The sequence below is a fragment of the Apaloderma vittatum genome, unplaced genomic scaffold (genome assembly GCF_000703405.1).
Source record: "Apaloderma vittatum isolate BGI_N311 unplaced genomic scaffold, ASM70340v1 scaffold23636, whole genome shotgun sequence".
NCBI lineage: Eukaryota > Metazoa > Chordata > Aves > Trogoniformes > Trogonidae > Apaloderma > Apaloderma vittatum.
Window position 1 is genome coordinate 5,288 of NW_009723647.1, and position 18,713 is coordinate 24,000.

The 18,713-nt window shown below is 40.4% G+C and overlaps 2 protein-coding genes across 2 annotated transcripts; one reads left to right on the forward strand and one right to left on the reverse strand.

Moving 5' to 3' along the window:
• Positions 1-375: 375 nt before the first annotated feature.
• FGB (fibrinogen beta chain) lies at positions 376-7,308 on the forward strand. The gene is made up of 8 exons (XM_009872205.1): positions 376-450; positions 2,071-2,271; positions 3,062-3,245; positions 3,815-4,042; positions 4,671-4,784; positions 5,331-5,453; positions 5,640-5,925; positions 6,838-7,308. Exons 1-8 carry the CDS (start codon positions 376-378, stop codon positions 7,064-7,066), a joined length of 1,440 nt encoding a protein of 479 aa, XP_009870507.1. The 3' UTR covers positions 7,067-7,308.
• Positions 7,309-10,291: 2,983 nt separating this feature from the next.
• Positions 10,292-17,142, reverse strand: FGA (fibrinogen alpha chain). The gene is made up of 6 exons (XM_009872207.1): positions 17,059-17,142; positions 15,222-15,350; positions 13,944-14,127; positions 13,501-13,646; positions 11,520-12,561; positions 10,292-11,138 (listed from the first exon to the last, which is right to left on the reverse strand). The coding sequence occupies exons 1-6, from the start codon at positions 17,107-17,109 to the stop codon at positions 10,429-10,431; spliced, it is 2,262 nt and encodes a 753-aa protein (XP_009870509.1). The 5' UTR covers positions 17,110-17,142; the 3' UTR covers positions 10,292-10,428.
• Between the last annotated feature and the right edge of the window lie 1,571 nt (positions 17,143-18,713).

The following is an 18,713-nucleotide window of genomic DNA, read 5'->3' on the forward strand; positions in this document are numbered from 1 at the left end:
TTTGGATATTCACCTTCTTAGCTGTTTTTTTAAAACTTGGGATTTTTGAGAAAATGGTAACCTTGTGTAATCTGATCAGGAGGTACTTTTGAGGATTTAAACATCTGTTTGATGCCAGCATCAACAGAGGTCTCTGGGACATGTAGATAAGAGTTGTCCAGAGAAGTTGCTCAACAACAAATGTATTGAGGCACACAGTGAAAAGGAAGGTTGAATATTAACAGAGACACTGTGATTGCTGAGAAGGGCTGGCCCTATCACTGTCAAGCTGGGAAATGAGGGTTGCTGCCTATATATATAGGAACAGAGAAGAGCTTTCCCTGTCAGAGCTGCTGCTGGGAGAAAGTCACTGAGCTTCTCAAGCAAGCCAGCACCATGAAACTCCTCCTGCTGTTCCTGCTCTGTGTTTCCTCCATTAAATCCCAGGGCTTCACTGATTATGATGATGAGGTTGTAACACTGATAATAATTATTAATAATAATTAATAATAGTAGTGAAATAATTAATTTAATTTAATTGCATGTGTGACTTATTCAGCTTATGCGAGTCAGCTAAGTTAGAAGCTGTGGGAAAAAATGATCCAGTGCATGTTCTTTTTCCACTTGAAATGTTCAAAGAAATAACCTTCTTATTATTTCTTTGTGTATATGTAACTGCACAGTCGTTATTTTCTGAGTTTGGACGTATTTTATTTTTCTGAGGGGAATGAAGAATGTATTATGGTAAGATTAGTTATTTAGCTGAATTTATTTAAGGACATTAAGTTAGCAATGTTGGTGTATGATGTTACAGACAATTAATATCAGGTGCAAAGGAGCAGAAATGTGTAATTAATCATGTCCTGTCTCAAAGACAGTAAGAGCTTTTCTATGAATTTGTTAGCAATTAAAAGAAAAAATTAACTGTCAGTTCATGTAGCTTTACATAAGAAAAGAAAAAATTAACTGTCAGTTCATGTAGCTTTACATAAGAAATGGAGGAGTAACAACTGTTACACAAAAAAGCAAGAAATGAGGATCAATCTAAAATAGCAATTTAACCTATATTTTGTTCTGTTGAAGTAAAATATTTTAATGGGAAATACAATTTAGAATTTCCGTACATTTTTTCATGTTTTGAAACTACCTGAAAAAATTATATAGATTAAGGTAATCACAAATTAGATTATTTTCTGTTACAATTTAAGCATTTTTTCTGTTACACAATTTAAGCATTTTTGTCTGTACATTGACTACTGATAACATTACTGTGCTAAATAATTTAAAGCAATTTCATGGTTTTTATGCTGCCTGGTTTTGTTTGTTATTTGTAGCTAAGTGTGAGTGGGATTGGAGATAGCTGAAGATTTTGATTTAGTAGTTCAAACAACTATTATTAATCTGGTTTAGTTTCAATAAATGTTTAGGGACCAGGCCTGTTTTTCTTCCTCAGCCCCTTAAACTTTTCCATTTCTGGCAGAGATAAGGTACATATACATCAGAGGGAGCTCTAAAAACCTGCCCTGAGAGATATTATTGAACACTTTTTCTAATTTCATCAGTTAACAGCTGCCATGGGGCCCAAGACCTGATGATTTTCTGAGAAAATTTTCACAATTTTGAGAAAATTTTCACAAATTTTCCTGTAGCCCAGTGAGAAACTGGGACACTGATAACACGATACTGCATATTCTTCTTAGCCCCAAGACTGTCTAATTTATTTTTTTTTTTGATCCTGCTACTTCAAGTTTCATGGTGCTTGGAGGCTCTGAACAATATAAACTTTGTTTCTTGGTTGCAATGAGCTATTGAAGTATCGTTTTGCTTTGGTTTGAAGTCTTTTTAGTTTGTCTTTATCTAAGTGGAGGGAGCATGACAAGTCTTGCAAGGGAGTGCATAGCAATGGCTTTTATATAATGTCAGTAATGTCCATTATTGCTTTTTTCATTCCATTCCTTGATTTTCCTTGCTGTTTATACTACTAAAGAGTGCTGAACAGCTGCCTCCACCCTGTGCATTTTTACAGCATTTTTACAGTTTTACAGCAGGAGTCCCAGACTCAGAGAGCGTCCCCTTGCTTTCATTTTGCAGGATGAGATCCCTAAGCCCAAAATTCGGGGACACCGACCCGTGGAAAGGCAGGAAGTGACCCCCACGCTCCGACCCGTCGCACCTCCCATCAGTAAAGGTGGATACCAGCCCCGGCCCACAAAGGCGGCGAAGAGAGGGGACAGAAAAGAACAAATCACCTACCCTGACGCTGGTGGCTGCAAGCACCCTCTGGATGAGCTGGTAGGTGTCCGTCAAGGCAGCTGACAACAGACCATCTTCTTATCTAGCGTGCTCCTTGCTGCCTTGCAATAGTCTGTCACGCTCTCCCTGCTGGGTTCTCTGGCAGAGAATGCAAGTGGTAAAGGTGCATCTTAGTGACTGAGAGCAAATCTGAGTGTGGAGGTTTCCAAAAAATGAATTCTGGTAAAGCTTAATGAATACACAGTTGTGGTAGAGTCCTGCTGCTGCCTGCGTATTTTGGTTCTAAAGGGACTTCAGAGTTTCCCACCTCCTTTTAGAACACTGCTGTCCTTGGTGGCACAGGGCTTGTTGCAGAAGCAATGAGCTTCCTGAGATGATAATTTTTTCGTGAATCATATGGCCATTTCGCAAGATGTGCACATAACAAAGTGTACAGAGCACAGCTGATTCTCTGAGGCTAACAAATAAGGTGGATATAGCCATGCGCAGGCACGGGGTAATTCCTGACAGGCTTTAATCAGAGTTCAGATGGCTTAAGCTGTGAACATTTAACAGTGCAGAAAAGTGAAAAGCAGATAGCGTACCAAAAAAGTGTGAAGGGAAAGGGATTTTCCCAAGAACTCCAACAAAAGGGTCCTCCTGGGGCACTCAGGGCTCCTTCCTGACTTTCAGACCAAAGCTTCTTTGTAGAAATGTTTTAAAAATCTGGTCCCACATTACTAACTATTCAGTGTGTTCAGAGGTATGGTCATTCACTGATGGGATTAGAAGCTTTTTTCTTGACTTTTATTCACAGCCCTTTTTTTTTGTTTGGTTTGTGTTTTTTAAGGGAGTGCTGTGCCCAACTGGATGTGAGCTGCAAACTGCACTAGTAAAACAGGAAAAAAGTGTGAAGGGAGTTGTTTGGGGTCTAAAGGAAAAAGTGAGCAAGCTGCATGAAGACTCTACAACTTTCTATGAATATGTGACTGTTCTAGATGATAAATTGGCAAAGAGGCAAAAACAAAGAAAAGGTATGCTATTTCTGTGAATTACTAGTGTAAACGGTATTGTCACTCTGTTGATATTGCTACTATTACTTCTTAATGAGACTTCTTTAAAAATATAGTGGAATATCTAGCAAAGTAGGGTTCCATGACCATGTCCTCTTAAATTACTCTTGAGAGAGGCAAAATAATGGATCTTATACTAACGTAAGATTCATATGAGGACTCTAAACATAAGGGTCATGTGTTTCCCCCCTTACCTACTTTCCTATATCTGTCTGATTCCATTATGCCCAGCTCCTGACTTTGGCACCATGGCTTACTGGAAAGAAGTTAGTTATATTTCTTTGGTAGAATATAGCCCAACTGATAAAGCTACTAGCTAGCAAAGAAATAATACGCATGTACCACTTTCCTAAGAATCTCCGCCTAGCCTTTGCACACTGTGGAGAAGTAAGCAAAAGAAACACCCATCCTTCCTCCCTGCTAAGGAGAGAAGTGGCTTCCCAAATTGTGCTTACAGATTGCTCTTCCATATTTCATAACTGTAAAACATCTTGAAAACTAATCTGCTTTTCATTTCTTTGCTTTTGTAGACAATGATGATGTATTTTCTCAGTTCAACACAGAAGTGGAATTGCATTATAATTATATAAAGGATAATCTGGACAATAGCATCCCATCTAGCCTCAGGGTCCTTCGTGCAGTTGTGGATTCTTTACACAAAAAGATCCAAAAACTGGAAAATGCCATTGCAACCCAGGTGGACTACTGCCGTTCCCCGTGTGTTGTTTCCTGTAATATTCCAGTGGTTTCAGGCAAAGGTACTCATTCAACTATAATGGCATCTCTTCTCCTGTTTTTGTCACTGCGCATATTGATAGATGCATCATTCAATTGGTCTCAACGTGCCTCTGTAGCCTGTGTTATTGATTAGGGTAGAAAAGACGGAAACTGATTCTGAAGGAAAAAAATAAGGTTCTCTTATCCAGTATCAGTCTTACCCAGTATCAGTCACCATTCATGACCAGTAACATTTAAGAGAAACATGTGTGTCAGGGTCTTTGTAAGGTGGAGGGGATACACTTGTGACTATCACAGTCGTTTCCTTGGGGTTTTTTCAGTCAAGAAAGGTTCTTCTTTCCGAAACTTTTTTTCTTTTTTTTTTTTCCTCTATTTCAAAAAGTTGTTGGAAAGTATACAGCCATCCATCACTCAGTTGAACTTTCAGAAGTTCTTTTTTGGAAAAGTAGAGGAATGCAGGTGCACCGTTCTTTCTTCCCTGATTCTTTCACATAATGTATCACAGAAATCAAAATTAAAGTAGAAATATATATATATATTTTTTTTTAAAAAGATTGCTCTCTTATGATCAGCAAGCCAAAGGCTAAGAATATTGTTGAAGAAATTTGCAGCTCTTTCAGTAACACATTCTATGGCTGATTCTTGCAGAATGTGAGGATATTATCAGAAAGGGAGGTGAGACATCTGAAATGTACCTCATCCAGCCAGATCCATTCATCAAACCATACAGAGTATACTGTGACATGGAAACAGATAATGGAGGTTAGTGTGAAATAACTATATTATTAAAATATTAATTAATATGAATGCTACAAAAACATATTGGTGATTTTCATTTTATACAAACTAAAACGGACTTACAACTTTTGTGATTACTTGAGAATTAAGCCTGACTGACTCATTCAGAAAAGCCTTGTTGGTCATCTTCAGATGACAGTGAAACTGAAAATAAATTGCTGAGATAGGGTTGGTAAATAAAAAAAATATCTTACTATGATTGGAATTGACAACGTATGGGTGGGCAGACAAGAACAGCCTGGCTCATTTCTTACCCTGCTACTATGCACTGATCAGAAGACTGGGGCAGTCCTTCAAGTTTTGCTTTTTCCACCTTTCCTTATGAAGCAAGGTGCTACTCAAGTGTGAGTAAAAACAGCAAAGCCAAGCTTGTAAGCAGTGAAAACTCAGACCTGCTGCAAAAGAGCCATATGCTCTGCTCGTCTTGAGATGAAGATAAAAAGGGTGTATCTTAATGTTTCATGCTCCTTTCTTAATGGCAATTTAATCTAAATGCTGTTGTTCCTGCAGGCTGGACTTTGATTCAGAACCGCCAGGATGGCAGTGTTGATTTTGGAAGAGTATGGGATTATTATAAAAAAGGATTTGGAAATATTGCAAAGAGTGGAGGGAAGAACTACTGTGACACACCAGGTAAAACACTGAGCATGAAACAAGAAGAGCTCTTCTTACTGAGACTGTTTTCTCATATTTCTTGGAGCTCTTTGATTTATTTCAGATTGATTACTCCACTTCAGCAGATCTGTAGGTAGATCATAAAGTTGCCTTGAAGTATACTTTGAAGTTTATTTCACAGAGCTCTCACTTATTGCTTCTCAGGTGAATATTGGCTTGGAAATGACAAGATTAGCCAGCTTACCAAAATTGGGCCCACTGAAGTTTTAATTGAAATGGAGGACTGGAATGGTGATAAAGTATCAGCTCATTATGGAGGTTTCACCATACAGAATGAAGGAAACAAGTATCAGCTTTCAGTTAGTAACTACAAAGGCACTGCAGGCAATGCCCTGATGGAAGGAGCTTCACAGCTGCACGGGGAAAACAGGACGATGACAATTCACAACGGCATGTTCTTCAGTACTTATGACAGAGACAATGACGGATGGTATGTATTTGCATTAGACATTTAAAACAAAAGCAAGAGATTAAAGTAGAGCTGAACATAGACTATTTCTCTAAATTGCTGTTAGTTTTCACAGCATTTCATAGTAACTTAAAATATGTCTTATCCCTGCAAGCTACCAACTGAATGTCAGCACCGTTCCTCTGTTTAAGCCAAGGGCAGGTAAAACTATATATTGGTTCAGTGCTGCTCCACAATCAACTGAGAAGCAAGCACTCCATGAATGACATCACCATAGGCAAACCAGCAAATCTGGATGCAATACATTCATTGTCAGATGATGGTGGCACTGATGGTGGCAGTGCTGAGGACACCGTCTTGCTTAAGTAGGAATATTGGCGCTCACTCCAGTAACACATGCCGGGTCATCAGGAAAGAGATGGGTAGCATTTTAAAGGGCATATTTAAAAATACCAAAGTTCTGCCTACTCAGAAGACAGGAGCTCAGTTTTAAAGTCCATAATTCAGCACTGCGTGTCTAAGCTATGTGCTATGTCTCAATACCTGATTACATATTCATGAATAAAGGAATTGTTTAGATTGGGGAAGACATACATTTCTTATTGATTTATATCTTTAAATTGCATTAACACTGCAATTATCATTATGAACTGGAAGTAATTGTAGTTATCCATCAGTAAACTAAAATGGTATTCCCAAAGAGATGCAGCTAAAATGTAACATTTTTTTTCTTAGCTGTTTCACCTTCCAAGTGCACTGTGTAGCATATGCTTGTCATGGCCAATCTTTTACAGAAAATTCAGAGATTTTAAATGTCCAGTGTAGTTTCAAAATTTCAGTATGGGGTCAGGCATACGTACTTTGTTGATTTGTTTGCTTACAGTTCATCTGTCACTCTCAATATGTATTTTTTTTTTTTTTCCTCCTTATCAGGTTAACAGCAGATCCAAGAAAACAGTGCTCCAGAGAAGATGGTGGTGGATGGTGGTACAACCGCTGCCACTCAGCCAATCCCAATGGCAGATATTACTGGGGAGGGACCTACAGCTGGGATATGGCAAAACATGGTACAGATGATGGCATTGTATGGATGAATTGGAAAGGGTCGTGGTATTCATTGAAGAAGATGAGCATGAAAATCAGGCCATATTTCCCACATTAACCACTATCAAAATGTACAGAATTAGGGATTTTCTTTTAATATTTGTACATGGTTATATTTTTAGCCATAGTAGTCAGGATTGTCTTTGCATATGAGAGCCAAATACATATGTACAAGCATATTGTGACCTAAAGTGAAAAACCACATCAACTGTAAATCGAAATCTGACCAATGAAAATAACTCACAACTGTATTTTGTTCCATTTGTTATTTGTCCACAAGACAGAACTGGTACAGATTAACATCGATAACAAAGACAAAACAAAAAAAACCCCACAGCCAAAACCTGGCTTGTTTCACCCTTTTACAGAAGACTTCTATACCACACTTGAAGAGGGAGAAAAATATTTTAAAATGTTTTATTAAAATTAAATAAAGCCTTAAACCTAAAGTTTCCTTCACATGGTTCTCAAGTATTTATACATTATATGGGGAGAGGGAAATGCATTCGTTAAATAAGCGTCAGACATTTTCTTTCTTTACTATAAAGGTAACTGTAACTACCTGTTGTATTCCTTCTCAACCATAACAAGTTGAGAAGGAATAAAGTGAAATACAGTATCTAACAAATGGGCAGGTTACTAGTCAGTTCAAATCCTGTATTATGGATAAAATATGTACTTTCCTGTGACCTGGCTCACATACTGTACCTCTTAATATCCATTCCACCATCCCACATCCTTTTGTCATAGAATAAAATACAGCATTAGAAGACCTGGCTGGTATGTCTTCTACACAATCACTAGGGGACTAGGGCAGTTAGTGACTCCAGTCATAGGATAGGTGAAGGTTGAGTATTTTGTCAAAGCTAGTGGTCTAGACTCCTTCTGTAACCAGGAGCAGAGGTTATCCCAAAGACAGGACTTCCCAACCTTGGTAGGCAGGATGAATATCTGTCAGAGGGGCACTTCCTTGCTCCATAAAGGAAGGCATTTGGATCACTAATGGTAGACAAGTCCCATCTGAAACCTCTTGTGTTGTTTTAGTCTGTGGAGGACAAGGAGGAGACATTATGGCAGCATCTCACTGCATGAGCACAAATATTCCTCCCAGAGGCAGGCTTCCACTGAGGCTAGGGAGCAAAAACACATGGCGTAAAGCAGAAGCCTCTCTTCCAGAAGTGCAGATGTGTCTCTGCATATGGCTGGAAAGATGTCCTTGCTCTTCAGCAAACTCTCCAAAAAGGTTAGACCTGTGTTTGAGGAGCACTGAAAAAAAGGCTAAAAGTAAACTGCTTTGCCAGTATTTAGTGATCTTATTAAATTATATGAAGTAGGCTGGGTGATGAGATTGGAGGCAAAGAATTTTGCTTGTGCTTGTTTCTCAGTGGAAGCACAGAAATGTTAAACACTTGTGTAGGTTTATGTCATAAAGTATAAAGATAAACACGGCATGTTCTTGTGTAATTGTGTAACGAATATAACTGTTTTTCCATGCAGACAGCTTTTTGCTAAAAAATCCTTAGCACACAGTCAGCAAGTTGCTGATTTACCCCTTATGTGTAGAAGAATCCTTGCTTGATTGACATAAGCTGAGAAACATTATAAACCAAGGTAATACACACTATAGCCATCTAGGTGTTCCTCATCTTGCTCATGCTGGTTAAAGTTATAACGTTTTCATGGTCACTAGAAAACAAACACCTGTTTTGAGAGTTGTATTTTGATGAGTTATCATGAACTGTCTTATTTTGAAGGTACAGGATGAATAGTAAACTACCTAGAATTCATCAACGGACAGAAGGTCTACGTTGGTATTTGTAAAACCAAAGGTTGGAGATTCTTAAAAGTCAGTCCTAAAGTGCATGCATCATTTATCAAAGGGTACTCCATGTAGTGTGGCAAAAGTGAGAACCCAAACCACCCACGGCTTAGCCTGAGAACTGACTCCTACTGCTGTTGTGCTCTCCTTGAAATGGAAATGAGAGGAAACGGCCCAGAAGTATGACTGTCAAACTCAATCATGTTATGGTTCATGTTAGTGGAGGCAGGAGTTCATGGTGAACTTCTAAATTCATTTACTTAACACTTAAACAAAGTTAATAATTCAGATTATAAACATTTTCATCTCCAGTCAAGATGTGAGTTGCCTGTCATGGGTTTGAGTCTGGCTGGGTTTTCAGACGTGGAGGGAGAGCTGTGGGGAATGACCCTTCTGCAATTTTGAGAGCCTCCCTCAGCCCTAGGTAGAAATCAGACCTACCTCTGCCTAAGGCGATGCCAATAAGAGCCTCTGCAATCAATATATTTAAGACGCAACCCTATTGAACCAGTTTCCTTTTCTCTTTTGTTTGGTTATCTTGTCTACCCTTGGTCTGTCCTGTCATATTTGGGAGTTTTTCTGTTGGAGGAGGGGCAGGTGAGAGGCAAGCAAAGCAATGTGGTCAGTGAGGAAAGCAGGGGAAAAGGCACCAGGGCAGAGAGTTTTCCTGGAGCCCTGTGGTGAGTGTGATGGCAGGGAGATGATTGCCTGCGACCTGAGGGATTTGACAGTGGCGAGAACATCCAGGATGTGGTGATATGTGGAGAACCCTATGCCAGGGGGGAGAAAGACTGCGCAGAGGCAGAGGATGTGCTCAAAGTGATCCATGACCCCGAGTGCGATGAACTCATGAGGAGGAAGAGGGTTGCCTCCCATGAGATGGACACCATGCAGCAGATAGGGAACATTGCGTGGAGCCCTTTTCCCCAAGAAGGAAGAGCTGCCAAACACAGTCAGTAGTGGCTGGACAGACCACATCCCCCACCCCCTGCCCTGCCTTGCAGCGCTGCAGGGGTGAAGGTAGCTGGAGAGATGTGACGAGGGTGGGGGGAGTGTATATGAGATTGAGTTGTGTTTATCTATGTATTCCTCTCACTATTCTACTCCACAGATGGTGGTGATAAATTAAATTTGTTTTCTTCCCAAGCCTACTCTGGTTTTTATCCTTCATCATAAGTGGTACGTGAATCCTCCCTGTCCTTAATCTCAATCCTTGAGGCTTTTTGGTTGAATTTTATCCCTCCACATCCCTGTGGAGGCAGGGGTGGGGGAAGAGTAAAGGACTGACTGTGTGGTTCTTTGTTGTTTGTGGGGCTGGCCAGCTCAAACCATGACAGCTGCCAAGAACGTAGACATAGACAAAGACATAGAAAAAGTTTATATAAAGCGGAGTTTAAAATCAGTATTTCCTTGAAAAGTCTTGTCATTTATAAATAAGATGAAAGAACTATTCTTTTGATAATTAATCAGTGTTTATTTTTTAAGCCACACGTGTGCCCAATTGCGTTGAAATTCAGAGAGTAAAGGTACATCATACACATACATATAAAAAAACACTTTTCAACCTGTAGTTGTAATACATGTATTAAAAGCCTGTCTTTCTACAGGGTTTCTATGGGCCTGATTTTCATTCTAACAGTTTTAAGGGAATAGTCAGAGGCTCTGAACGGCAGCCAGACCACACCATTTTCTATCTCATAAGGCACATTGTACCTGGGGTCGTAGTGGCCCCCCAGGTAGTAAATGCCATTGAGGTTGGCTGCCTGGCAGCTATTGTACCACCAGCCACCTCCGTACATCTCCGCACAGCTCTCCTCCCACCGGTCCTGGTCCTGGTCAAAGGTGCTGAACTGCATCTGGTCATGGGAGGTGTATTCAGTGCCCTCTTCCAGCCAGCCGGCAATCAGCGCATCCCCGGCAGTCCCCTCGTAGGAGGACACGGCCAGGGCGTACCCTTCTGCTTCAGACCCTACCTGTATGATATATTCTGCATACACAGCATTTCCATCCCAGTCCTCTAACTCTACCCGAAGGAGGGTGTCGTTCTGAGTCAGCAAGTGTATGTTTTCATTGCCCAGCCAGAACTCTCCTTGCCCTCTGCCATCCACGCTGCCGAAACCTCTCTTGTAGTCTTGCCAGGTCCGGTTAAAATTCACTGATCCATCCATTCTCTGTTGGATCAATAGCCATCCTCCCAAAGTGGTCTCTTGGTCGCAATAAACTGACAAAACCTTATTGGATCCCGCTGGCTGGATTTTGAAAATGCCACTTTTGGCACCAAAAGTGTGTTTCTGGCGGATATCATCACAGTCTAAAAAAAAAAGTTGATCTGGTTTGACAGGAGTTATCAGCAAACTTTAATAAAAGGTTCAGAGGAATCCAACTACCAATAGCTCTGAGGAAAATTGTTAAACACATCTTGGATTACACTAAGTGTAGTGACAGGCAACATTAAAAAGAATTCAGAAAAGAAAACTTTATGTACTTCTTAAATTGTGAATTGTCTATGTTATACCCGAGTATTAATGAAATATGTTCCTTTTTTTTTTTTTCCTGAGGTGGCAACAAACAGACACAGTGCTCTCATTTTATCATCACACTGTTGCACTGCAGTATCTAAAATCAATGTGCCAATTTGCTTATGGAGTTTGTCTCCACTACCTCAGTAACTATTTCTGTGGTGCCCGTGTACCTTTCCCAGTGCTGGCTGTCCTTTGCTTCACTCGTGACGATCTGAAGCTGCGTGCCTGAAAGTCTGGGGTATCCTCTGCACTCTGATCATGTTGCACCCCACCTAGCTGCTCAGTTATTTCACGGGTCTTTAGTGATTTGGTTTCGAAAGTGGAGCCTCCCTTGTTGAAACTAGAAGAGGCGCTGGTCACTACAGTCTTGGTGTGACTCGCACTACCAGATGGGAATCCAGATGGATGAAGTCCTCCAAAGTCATCTTCTTCCTCCTCTCCTAAGTCTGTAAATTTGATTTTCCCTGGATGGCTGGCTACTTCACTACCTAAGCGGCTACTGCCTGTTACATGGACGCTAGATGCACCTGAGTGCCTATTAGCAGTGGATGGAGAGTCAGGGGTAAAAAACGATTCTAGCTCAGGGAATAAGGTCTCTAGCTTGTGGAAGTCACCTATCCCACCAACATGGTACACGGTCCCTTCACCTCCAGCATTTCCTGCTCCTTGTAAATAGGAGCAGTCTGAGCCATCAGAAGAAACCAGTTTTTCAACTACTTCTTCTCTAGGGCCATCAGGGCCAGTAATAACTTTCTTGGTGGTAGTTTTGGTGCATCTACGAACAGTGGAGGAGGTTTTGTCTACCAGACTAGGGAGTTCTCTCCCATGAGTGGGAGGAACTAATTTGCTGCTGTGTGAAGGTCTATCCCCCCTTGATTCTTCCAGAGGATACCTGCTCTCCCCTGGGGAGGGTTTTGCGTCTTTTGCTGATCCTTCTAATACAGCTTGCATCTGCCTGATGTTATTAATTATGTTCAGAGCTTGCATTTCTGGTAGAGGCTTATGCTTAAAATGCTCAGGAACATTTGAGTCTTTAAGTGGCCTCATTTTCAGTGTGCTCAAGGTGGCTGTTTGAAGCTCTGGGTGCAAGTTGATGGAGCTGGCTTGGGTAAGCTGCTTCTGGATATTGTTGTAGCTTTCTTTGTCCACCTGGTAATCAAAACCTCTAGCACAGGTTCCTTTGCAAGCTCGTATCTTAATATCAATGTCCACCTACATAGAAAGAGATAAATAATTTGGTTAGGGAGCTTTCTTAAGTTTTTCAAGCAAATGTATGATCTAACTGGACTGGGGAAAGGTGAGAACGGTGCTGGTACCTCCCACCTACACCTGAACTTTTCCAAAGCTCAATTTTGAAGTAATCCCTGAGTTTATTTTCATTGTAAATATGACATGTGCAATAGCACAGTGCACATGAGCTCCATGGAGAAGTATGTCATAGCACGTTCCCAGTCTCTGCTCGCTTTATTCTCTGAGCACAGGGATGCCTTCCTGGGTGTGGAGGGAGTGCTGCAGAGCTGGGAACACTCCCTGGAGACTGGGACAGAAACGAGTCCTCCAAGGAGAGGGGAAGATGCTGGACATGTCTGCGGTGAGGCCTGCCATCCTGGGGTTACTACTGCTTTCCCAAATGATCCAAAGGCCTAGATCTCTCATCCAGGGACCAAAATGGGGTACTGAGCAAAACCGGACACTGTTTGTGTCAGGACTTTTCCTTGCATTACCATCAGAAGAATTGGCTGCAGCCTGGGAACATGGCCTCTAATACCAGCACTGCCCATGGGCAGCGGTGGCAGCACCAGGGAGGGACAGGGCATGTACCCCTCATTGTAGCAGCACAGCAACTGCTTATAAGGAGGAGAAACATCTCCCACAGAGCCAGCCATCACCAGATATAACATCCTTGTTGCCTGTCTGAGAGCAGAAGGGACCAGGAGTTCTCACACTGGTTCCTCCCCAGCAGGAAAAGAAAACCAAGCTGCACTGAAAGCAGTTCATTGGGGAGTTTGTTTCAGCAAGCCAGATCCTGTGAGAGTTGCATAGTGTTTTCTTCCAAAGGTAGCACTGCTCACCATGTGCAATAATAATAGATAGATCCTCTTTCTGTGGCTAAGCCCTGAAAAAAATGGAAATTACATAGCAGCTACCTACCTCCAAACGCTTCATCTCCACCACCTGTTCCTGGATGCTGCTCTGCAGAGCTTTAATTCTGTTTACTTGAGTGACAACTCTCTGCTTTAATGTCACAATTCTCTGCCTTAGTTCTCCTGACACGCGATCGTAATCCTCATCAAGCTCTGAAACAGAAATGCCTCACAGTCAACTATGCACATGTGATTTTCTTTCCTAAAAGAGCAGCATATTTCAAAACATGTAATTAAACCATATAATTAAGAGCATATTTCTCACAGTATGGAGCAGGTAAAAATTAAATTAGTTTTTACTAATTATCAGTTGAGAGTCTTGTATTACTATGTATATTCCGGCTCTCGACAATAAGGCCCATTGCAGCATCTGTTTTCACTGCACATTGCTTAGGCACGAGAAAACCTCAAAATTCAGCAATGAATTACAAAACTGGGTGTGACACTCACGCTGAGCGTTGTCCAGATTTGGTTTTATTTCATTTATGGTTTCCACAACTATCCGATTGGATGTTTTATAGTTGTCTTGATTATCTGCTAGCAGTTTCTTGATTTTGTCTATTCTACGATTATAATCACGGTCTGTTTCATCAATCAGTCCTTGCATTCTGCAGCCTGATGGGCAGTTTGCACCCTAAAATTGGAGGAGGGAAATAAATGTGTTAGAATCTTCATGAGTAAACCTTTTTTTAACATTATATTTGCAGACTTTTGGCCAACACTGAGAACAGATGAGGAAAAAAAACATAGGGCAAGATTCTGCATGTTCTCTTCAGATGTCTGTTCTTTTCATCCAATGACTTCACCAAAGACTTGCATGACTTGGAGCAAGCCACCTGCATATGGACCCTTTGCCTCCTATGCCTCTGGCATTGCTGGGATGAATTCAGTGAAGCACATCCTCGGAAACCTGCCATCACTAGGTGATGAAGAATAAGTAAACCCCTAATTGTATCTCCTCTGTTTGTCAGGGGTGAATTTTTTTTATATAGATATAGATATTTGCCAAAGGGCTGCTGCAAGAAGTCTATTGTCCAGCATGAGTAAGAGGCCAACTTATTTAAGTGAAATTTCCCTCAGAAAAGCTTGATGTTCTTAGAGACTAAAGCTCTTTGCCAAGATTTCATAAAATAAATGTACCACAGCGATGGGCTGAAACGCAAGAGGTAAGAGAGACACAAATTAACAGTTTATGTACAAAGATATTCAGTCATCATTATGAATCTTTTATCAAATATTTTGTCATCTGACTTCCTAAAAAGAAGTGTAGTTAAGAAGTGTAAGTTATTTCTAGGTATTTCTTTGTCACATATCTTTCTTCCTGGTGCCCTTCTCTTACTAATCCCAGAAGCGGCAGTATCAAAACTCTAAACAAAAGATCCATTTTTATTTTTTTCTAGGAACAGCAACTTTCTATTTCATCTTACTTTTCCAGACTCACTTCCTTTTAACCTCTGCATACTCATTCTCCTTCATACTCATACTTCATCCTCTCATTCATTCTCATGCATACTCATTCTCATTCATACTTGTTCTCCTCACATTTTTTCTTTCTTTCTTTCCTGCACATGTCTCCTGTCTGCCCCAATGTGAAGGGTTACCTGTCCTCTCTCAGTCCTACAGTCCAACCATGTGCTGTCTGTACAGCACCCATTGTAGTGGTCTGTATGAGGTCCATGAGGGCCCTACTGATGGGCCCCATGTTCTCCCCTAGAGATCATTGCTCACCCAGTCATCATTCGCACAGAGGGGCCAGTTCTTCTCATATTGGCAGGTGGTCTGAGTATTGTGCTCCACAACCCTGGGACCACGCAGTGCTCCACCCAGCTGTTCAAAGCCAGATCCTTCACTTTGTGCCTGCCAGGAGAAAAAAGCTGAGGTTAACTCAACATCTGGCAAGAGAAGAGAACCATAATGCTGAGGTCCTCAAATACTCAGTGGCATAGCTGACATGAGGCAATTACAGGCCCTCTGGAGAGCATCACACTGAACAGCACAAAGAAATTATTCCTGACATTTCTTGCAAGACATGATTTTGTTTATTTTGTCAGAATAAAGCTTTTTGTCTCTTAAAATTGATGCTGCTACATAGGGAGCTGGTGATGATCAGGATGTATTATGATGACATTATTCAATAGAAATCTTGTGTTCTGTGTGTAAATATACAATTAACTTAAAATTAGACTGAAGCAAGTTGAAGCAAATAGTTAAAAAATCCTATGTTCTATTTTCATTTGCTGCGATATATCTAAATTTCTGTTTTCATTCTACTGCCCTCAGTCTACACAAAATTGGCTTAAAGATACATATGGAGAGAGTCTTCCCATTAGTGTTTTTGTTTTTAATCACGGTAGCTAATTGTAAGCTTGTAGCACTGTTATGCCTGGCATAAAGAGCAAGAAAGATGCTAACATTAGAATAAAAATAATGTCATTGATGGATGGATTTCACTGTGTTAATGGAAAGTGGAGAAATATACTGAGATTTTCTTCAAAGCTGAGAAGAAAAAGTGCATACATACAAGTTCACTCTAAACCAAAACTCTGTGAGAATTCCTATTGTGTTAGTAAAAAACTGGAAAATAATTCTATTACATAAAAGAAAGACCCATTTTAGGGCTCAAAATGTAATTTTGTCTGACTAGATTCCTCTGTATACCTTAAGTTCATTTCAAGCAGCATAGTTGATGCTTGAAAAATATAAATTATTATGATTATTTATTACAATGATTAATTCTGAGGCAGAGAAAGTTTTCCCAATTCTACTCTCCAGCGCCAGAACCTCAGCCCTGGGGAACTGGAATGTCATTACTGAAATCAGCGAGTTCACACTGATTTGATTCATCTTGAGGATCTGGTCCAAGTGTCTTTTTAAAAGTAACAAATGAAAACTTTCTTGTTAGGTGGCCTGTTGCCCTTTCAGCGTTGACAACCCAAATGCAATTGCTTCTCTTTTGCCCCATCTGTGTCCTAAATTTCCTGTCATTTGTTTAAACATGCACGTTCTTCAAAAAACAATAAAAAAGAGAAACATAAAGAATCTAACAGAAGATTATGGCCTGAGACCTCGATGAGAAAACAGTAAGTTTATATTGGCATAGTTGAAAGTCAGATTTCTTTCCTTCCCAAAAAATTGACTCTTACTTAGCTTTAAGTTTTTTAATGTGTATTTTATAGTAAAGGTATTTTACATCATTTGTAGGAGGAAAGCCATTTTTGACTGGCTGGAGCTACTATCATCCAGTCAGTCACCTTTAAGACTTACAGCATCACCTATGAATCTATGAATTCATGCTAATGTATAAGCTTTGCTGCTCCTGAAGCCAGGCAGATTCAGCAAAACTGAATTAGGCAAAACTACAGCTGGACACTCAAGAACTACTGTAACCACTCAAGAACTACTTTCCCAAGCAGGGAAGTGGTTACAGCAAACTTGTGCATATATGCATGCATTGAATTTTATGAGCTGGGTGACAGCTAAAGTGTATCTAATGAATAAACATTAAATAAATGCTCACTTTTCAAAACAGAAAGATATGAAAAGAATCAAGTAAGCAAACTCATACCCAGGCTATGTTAAGGCACAGCAACGCACAGAGGATCCTCATTGATATCATCTTCAGGAGAGAAGGAAGCAGAACTCTGACTGAAAGGATGCTCTTCATCAGTCTTTTGGTGCAATTTAAACCCTAATGTGAAGCTGAGATTAATCATTACGTTCCCTTCTGTTTGCAGACAAAACATGCTCCCTCCCCCTTAGGTGATTACTTAAGACCTCTTGCACAAGTTTCTGATGTTATTTGCTCCAGATAAGTTTGTACAACACCAACATGCAGACAACACCATGTATTCCAGGAAAAAAATCTGTCTAAAGCTTAGTTTCTCATAACCAGATGTTCAGCTACGGTGTATGCAGGACCTAGTGGGATCCAGCAATGTTCACCTGCTGGAAGACACACATTCTTGCAATAAACATTTAGGTAGCATAATCGAAGAGTTAATATCTGAAAAATTAAGTCATTCATTTGCCCTTTCTGTGTGACTCTATTCCACTGCTGTGAAATCTACTGGCTTTTCCAAAGCAAGTACTAGCCTAAGAAAGGTTGATACAGCCTATCTGTCACCATCTGTGACTCCTGAGGAGTAAAAAGCCTGAGTACATCAGCTGGACCTTACAGGTATTTGTAAAATGCATGATGTGTTTAACACTTTGCTGTATCTTACACAAATATTACAATTTTTTATCAAGTAGGATTTGTTTGAAATGAACATATATTTATGAAGACCACAGTAGAGTAGTACTTGAAAGTGTCCCAGAACGGATGTTAAGCATAATTAAATCTTCCTAATGAGTCACCTCTCCTTAAATGTTCGTATATTGGGTATAGTTTGTGTGTGGCAATTGAGGATAATGTGCTGCCGCTGTGAGCTCTGTAATAAGCTTTACTGTTACTGGGGAGTGTTGTGTGTGGCTCTCAGACACTTGAGAGATTCTGCCCACATCAAGAGTTGCCATGGCAGTGAGCAGTAAAGAGCAAGAATACCTTTGCTAGAGCAGATGTTGGCTGAATCAGTTGAAAGAGCAAAATTCTCCCTTGACTTTTTAGAACAACATGACATTCACATCTCTCCGTCTACAGGCTTTATCTTAGCTGTGCACATTCTGAAACAGAACGTTTTGTTTATTTCAATTCCCTGCAACGTGCTTTGTAAAGTCCTCTACTGAATCCCATGCAGTGCCAGTAATACCATGATGCAACAAACCTCTTCTGATTTCGGCAACAAGACAGCCCAACTAACCACGAATGTCCAAACAGACCACATATTACCTTTGCTCAGTTTGAAGATCAGCCAGCTATGGCTGTGTTGTTTGGTTAACTTCAGCAAGGGCAAGACTGGTGATGCTTCCTCACCCAAATCCTACACAATTTTTTTCACTTTGTCGCAGCAATTCTGTGAAAGGATTATAAAAATCTCAGAGGACAATAAAAAGCTTAAAGAGGGAAAGACCACAATAATAGCAATTCTTGCAGGATTAGGATTGATTATTTTACAGAACAGAATAAAATGGGCTTCATGCAAAATATACTAGGATCCATGGAGCATCTCCCACTCAAACCAACAAGTTCTAATTTAGCCTCCACGATAAATACAAAACTCTACTTCAAGTTCACAATCTTAGGACATCCTTAGACTCATAGAATCATTCAGGTTGGAAAAG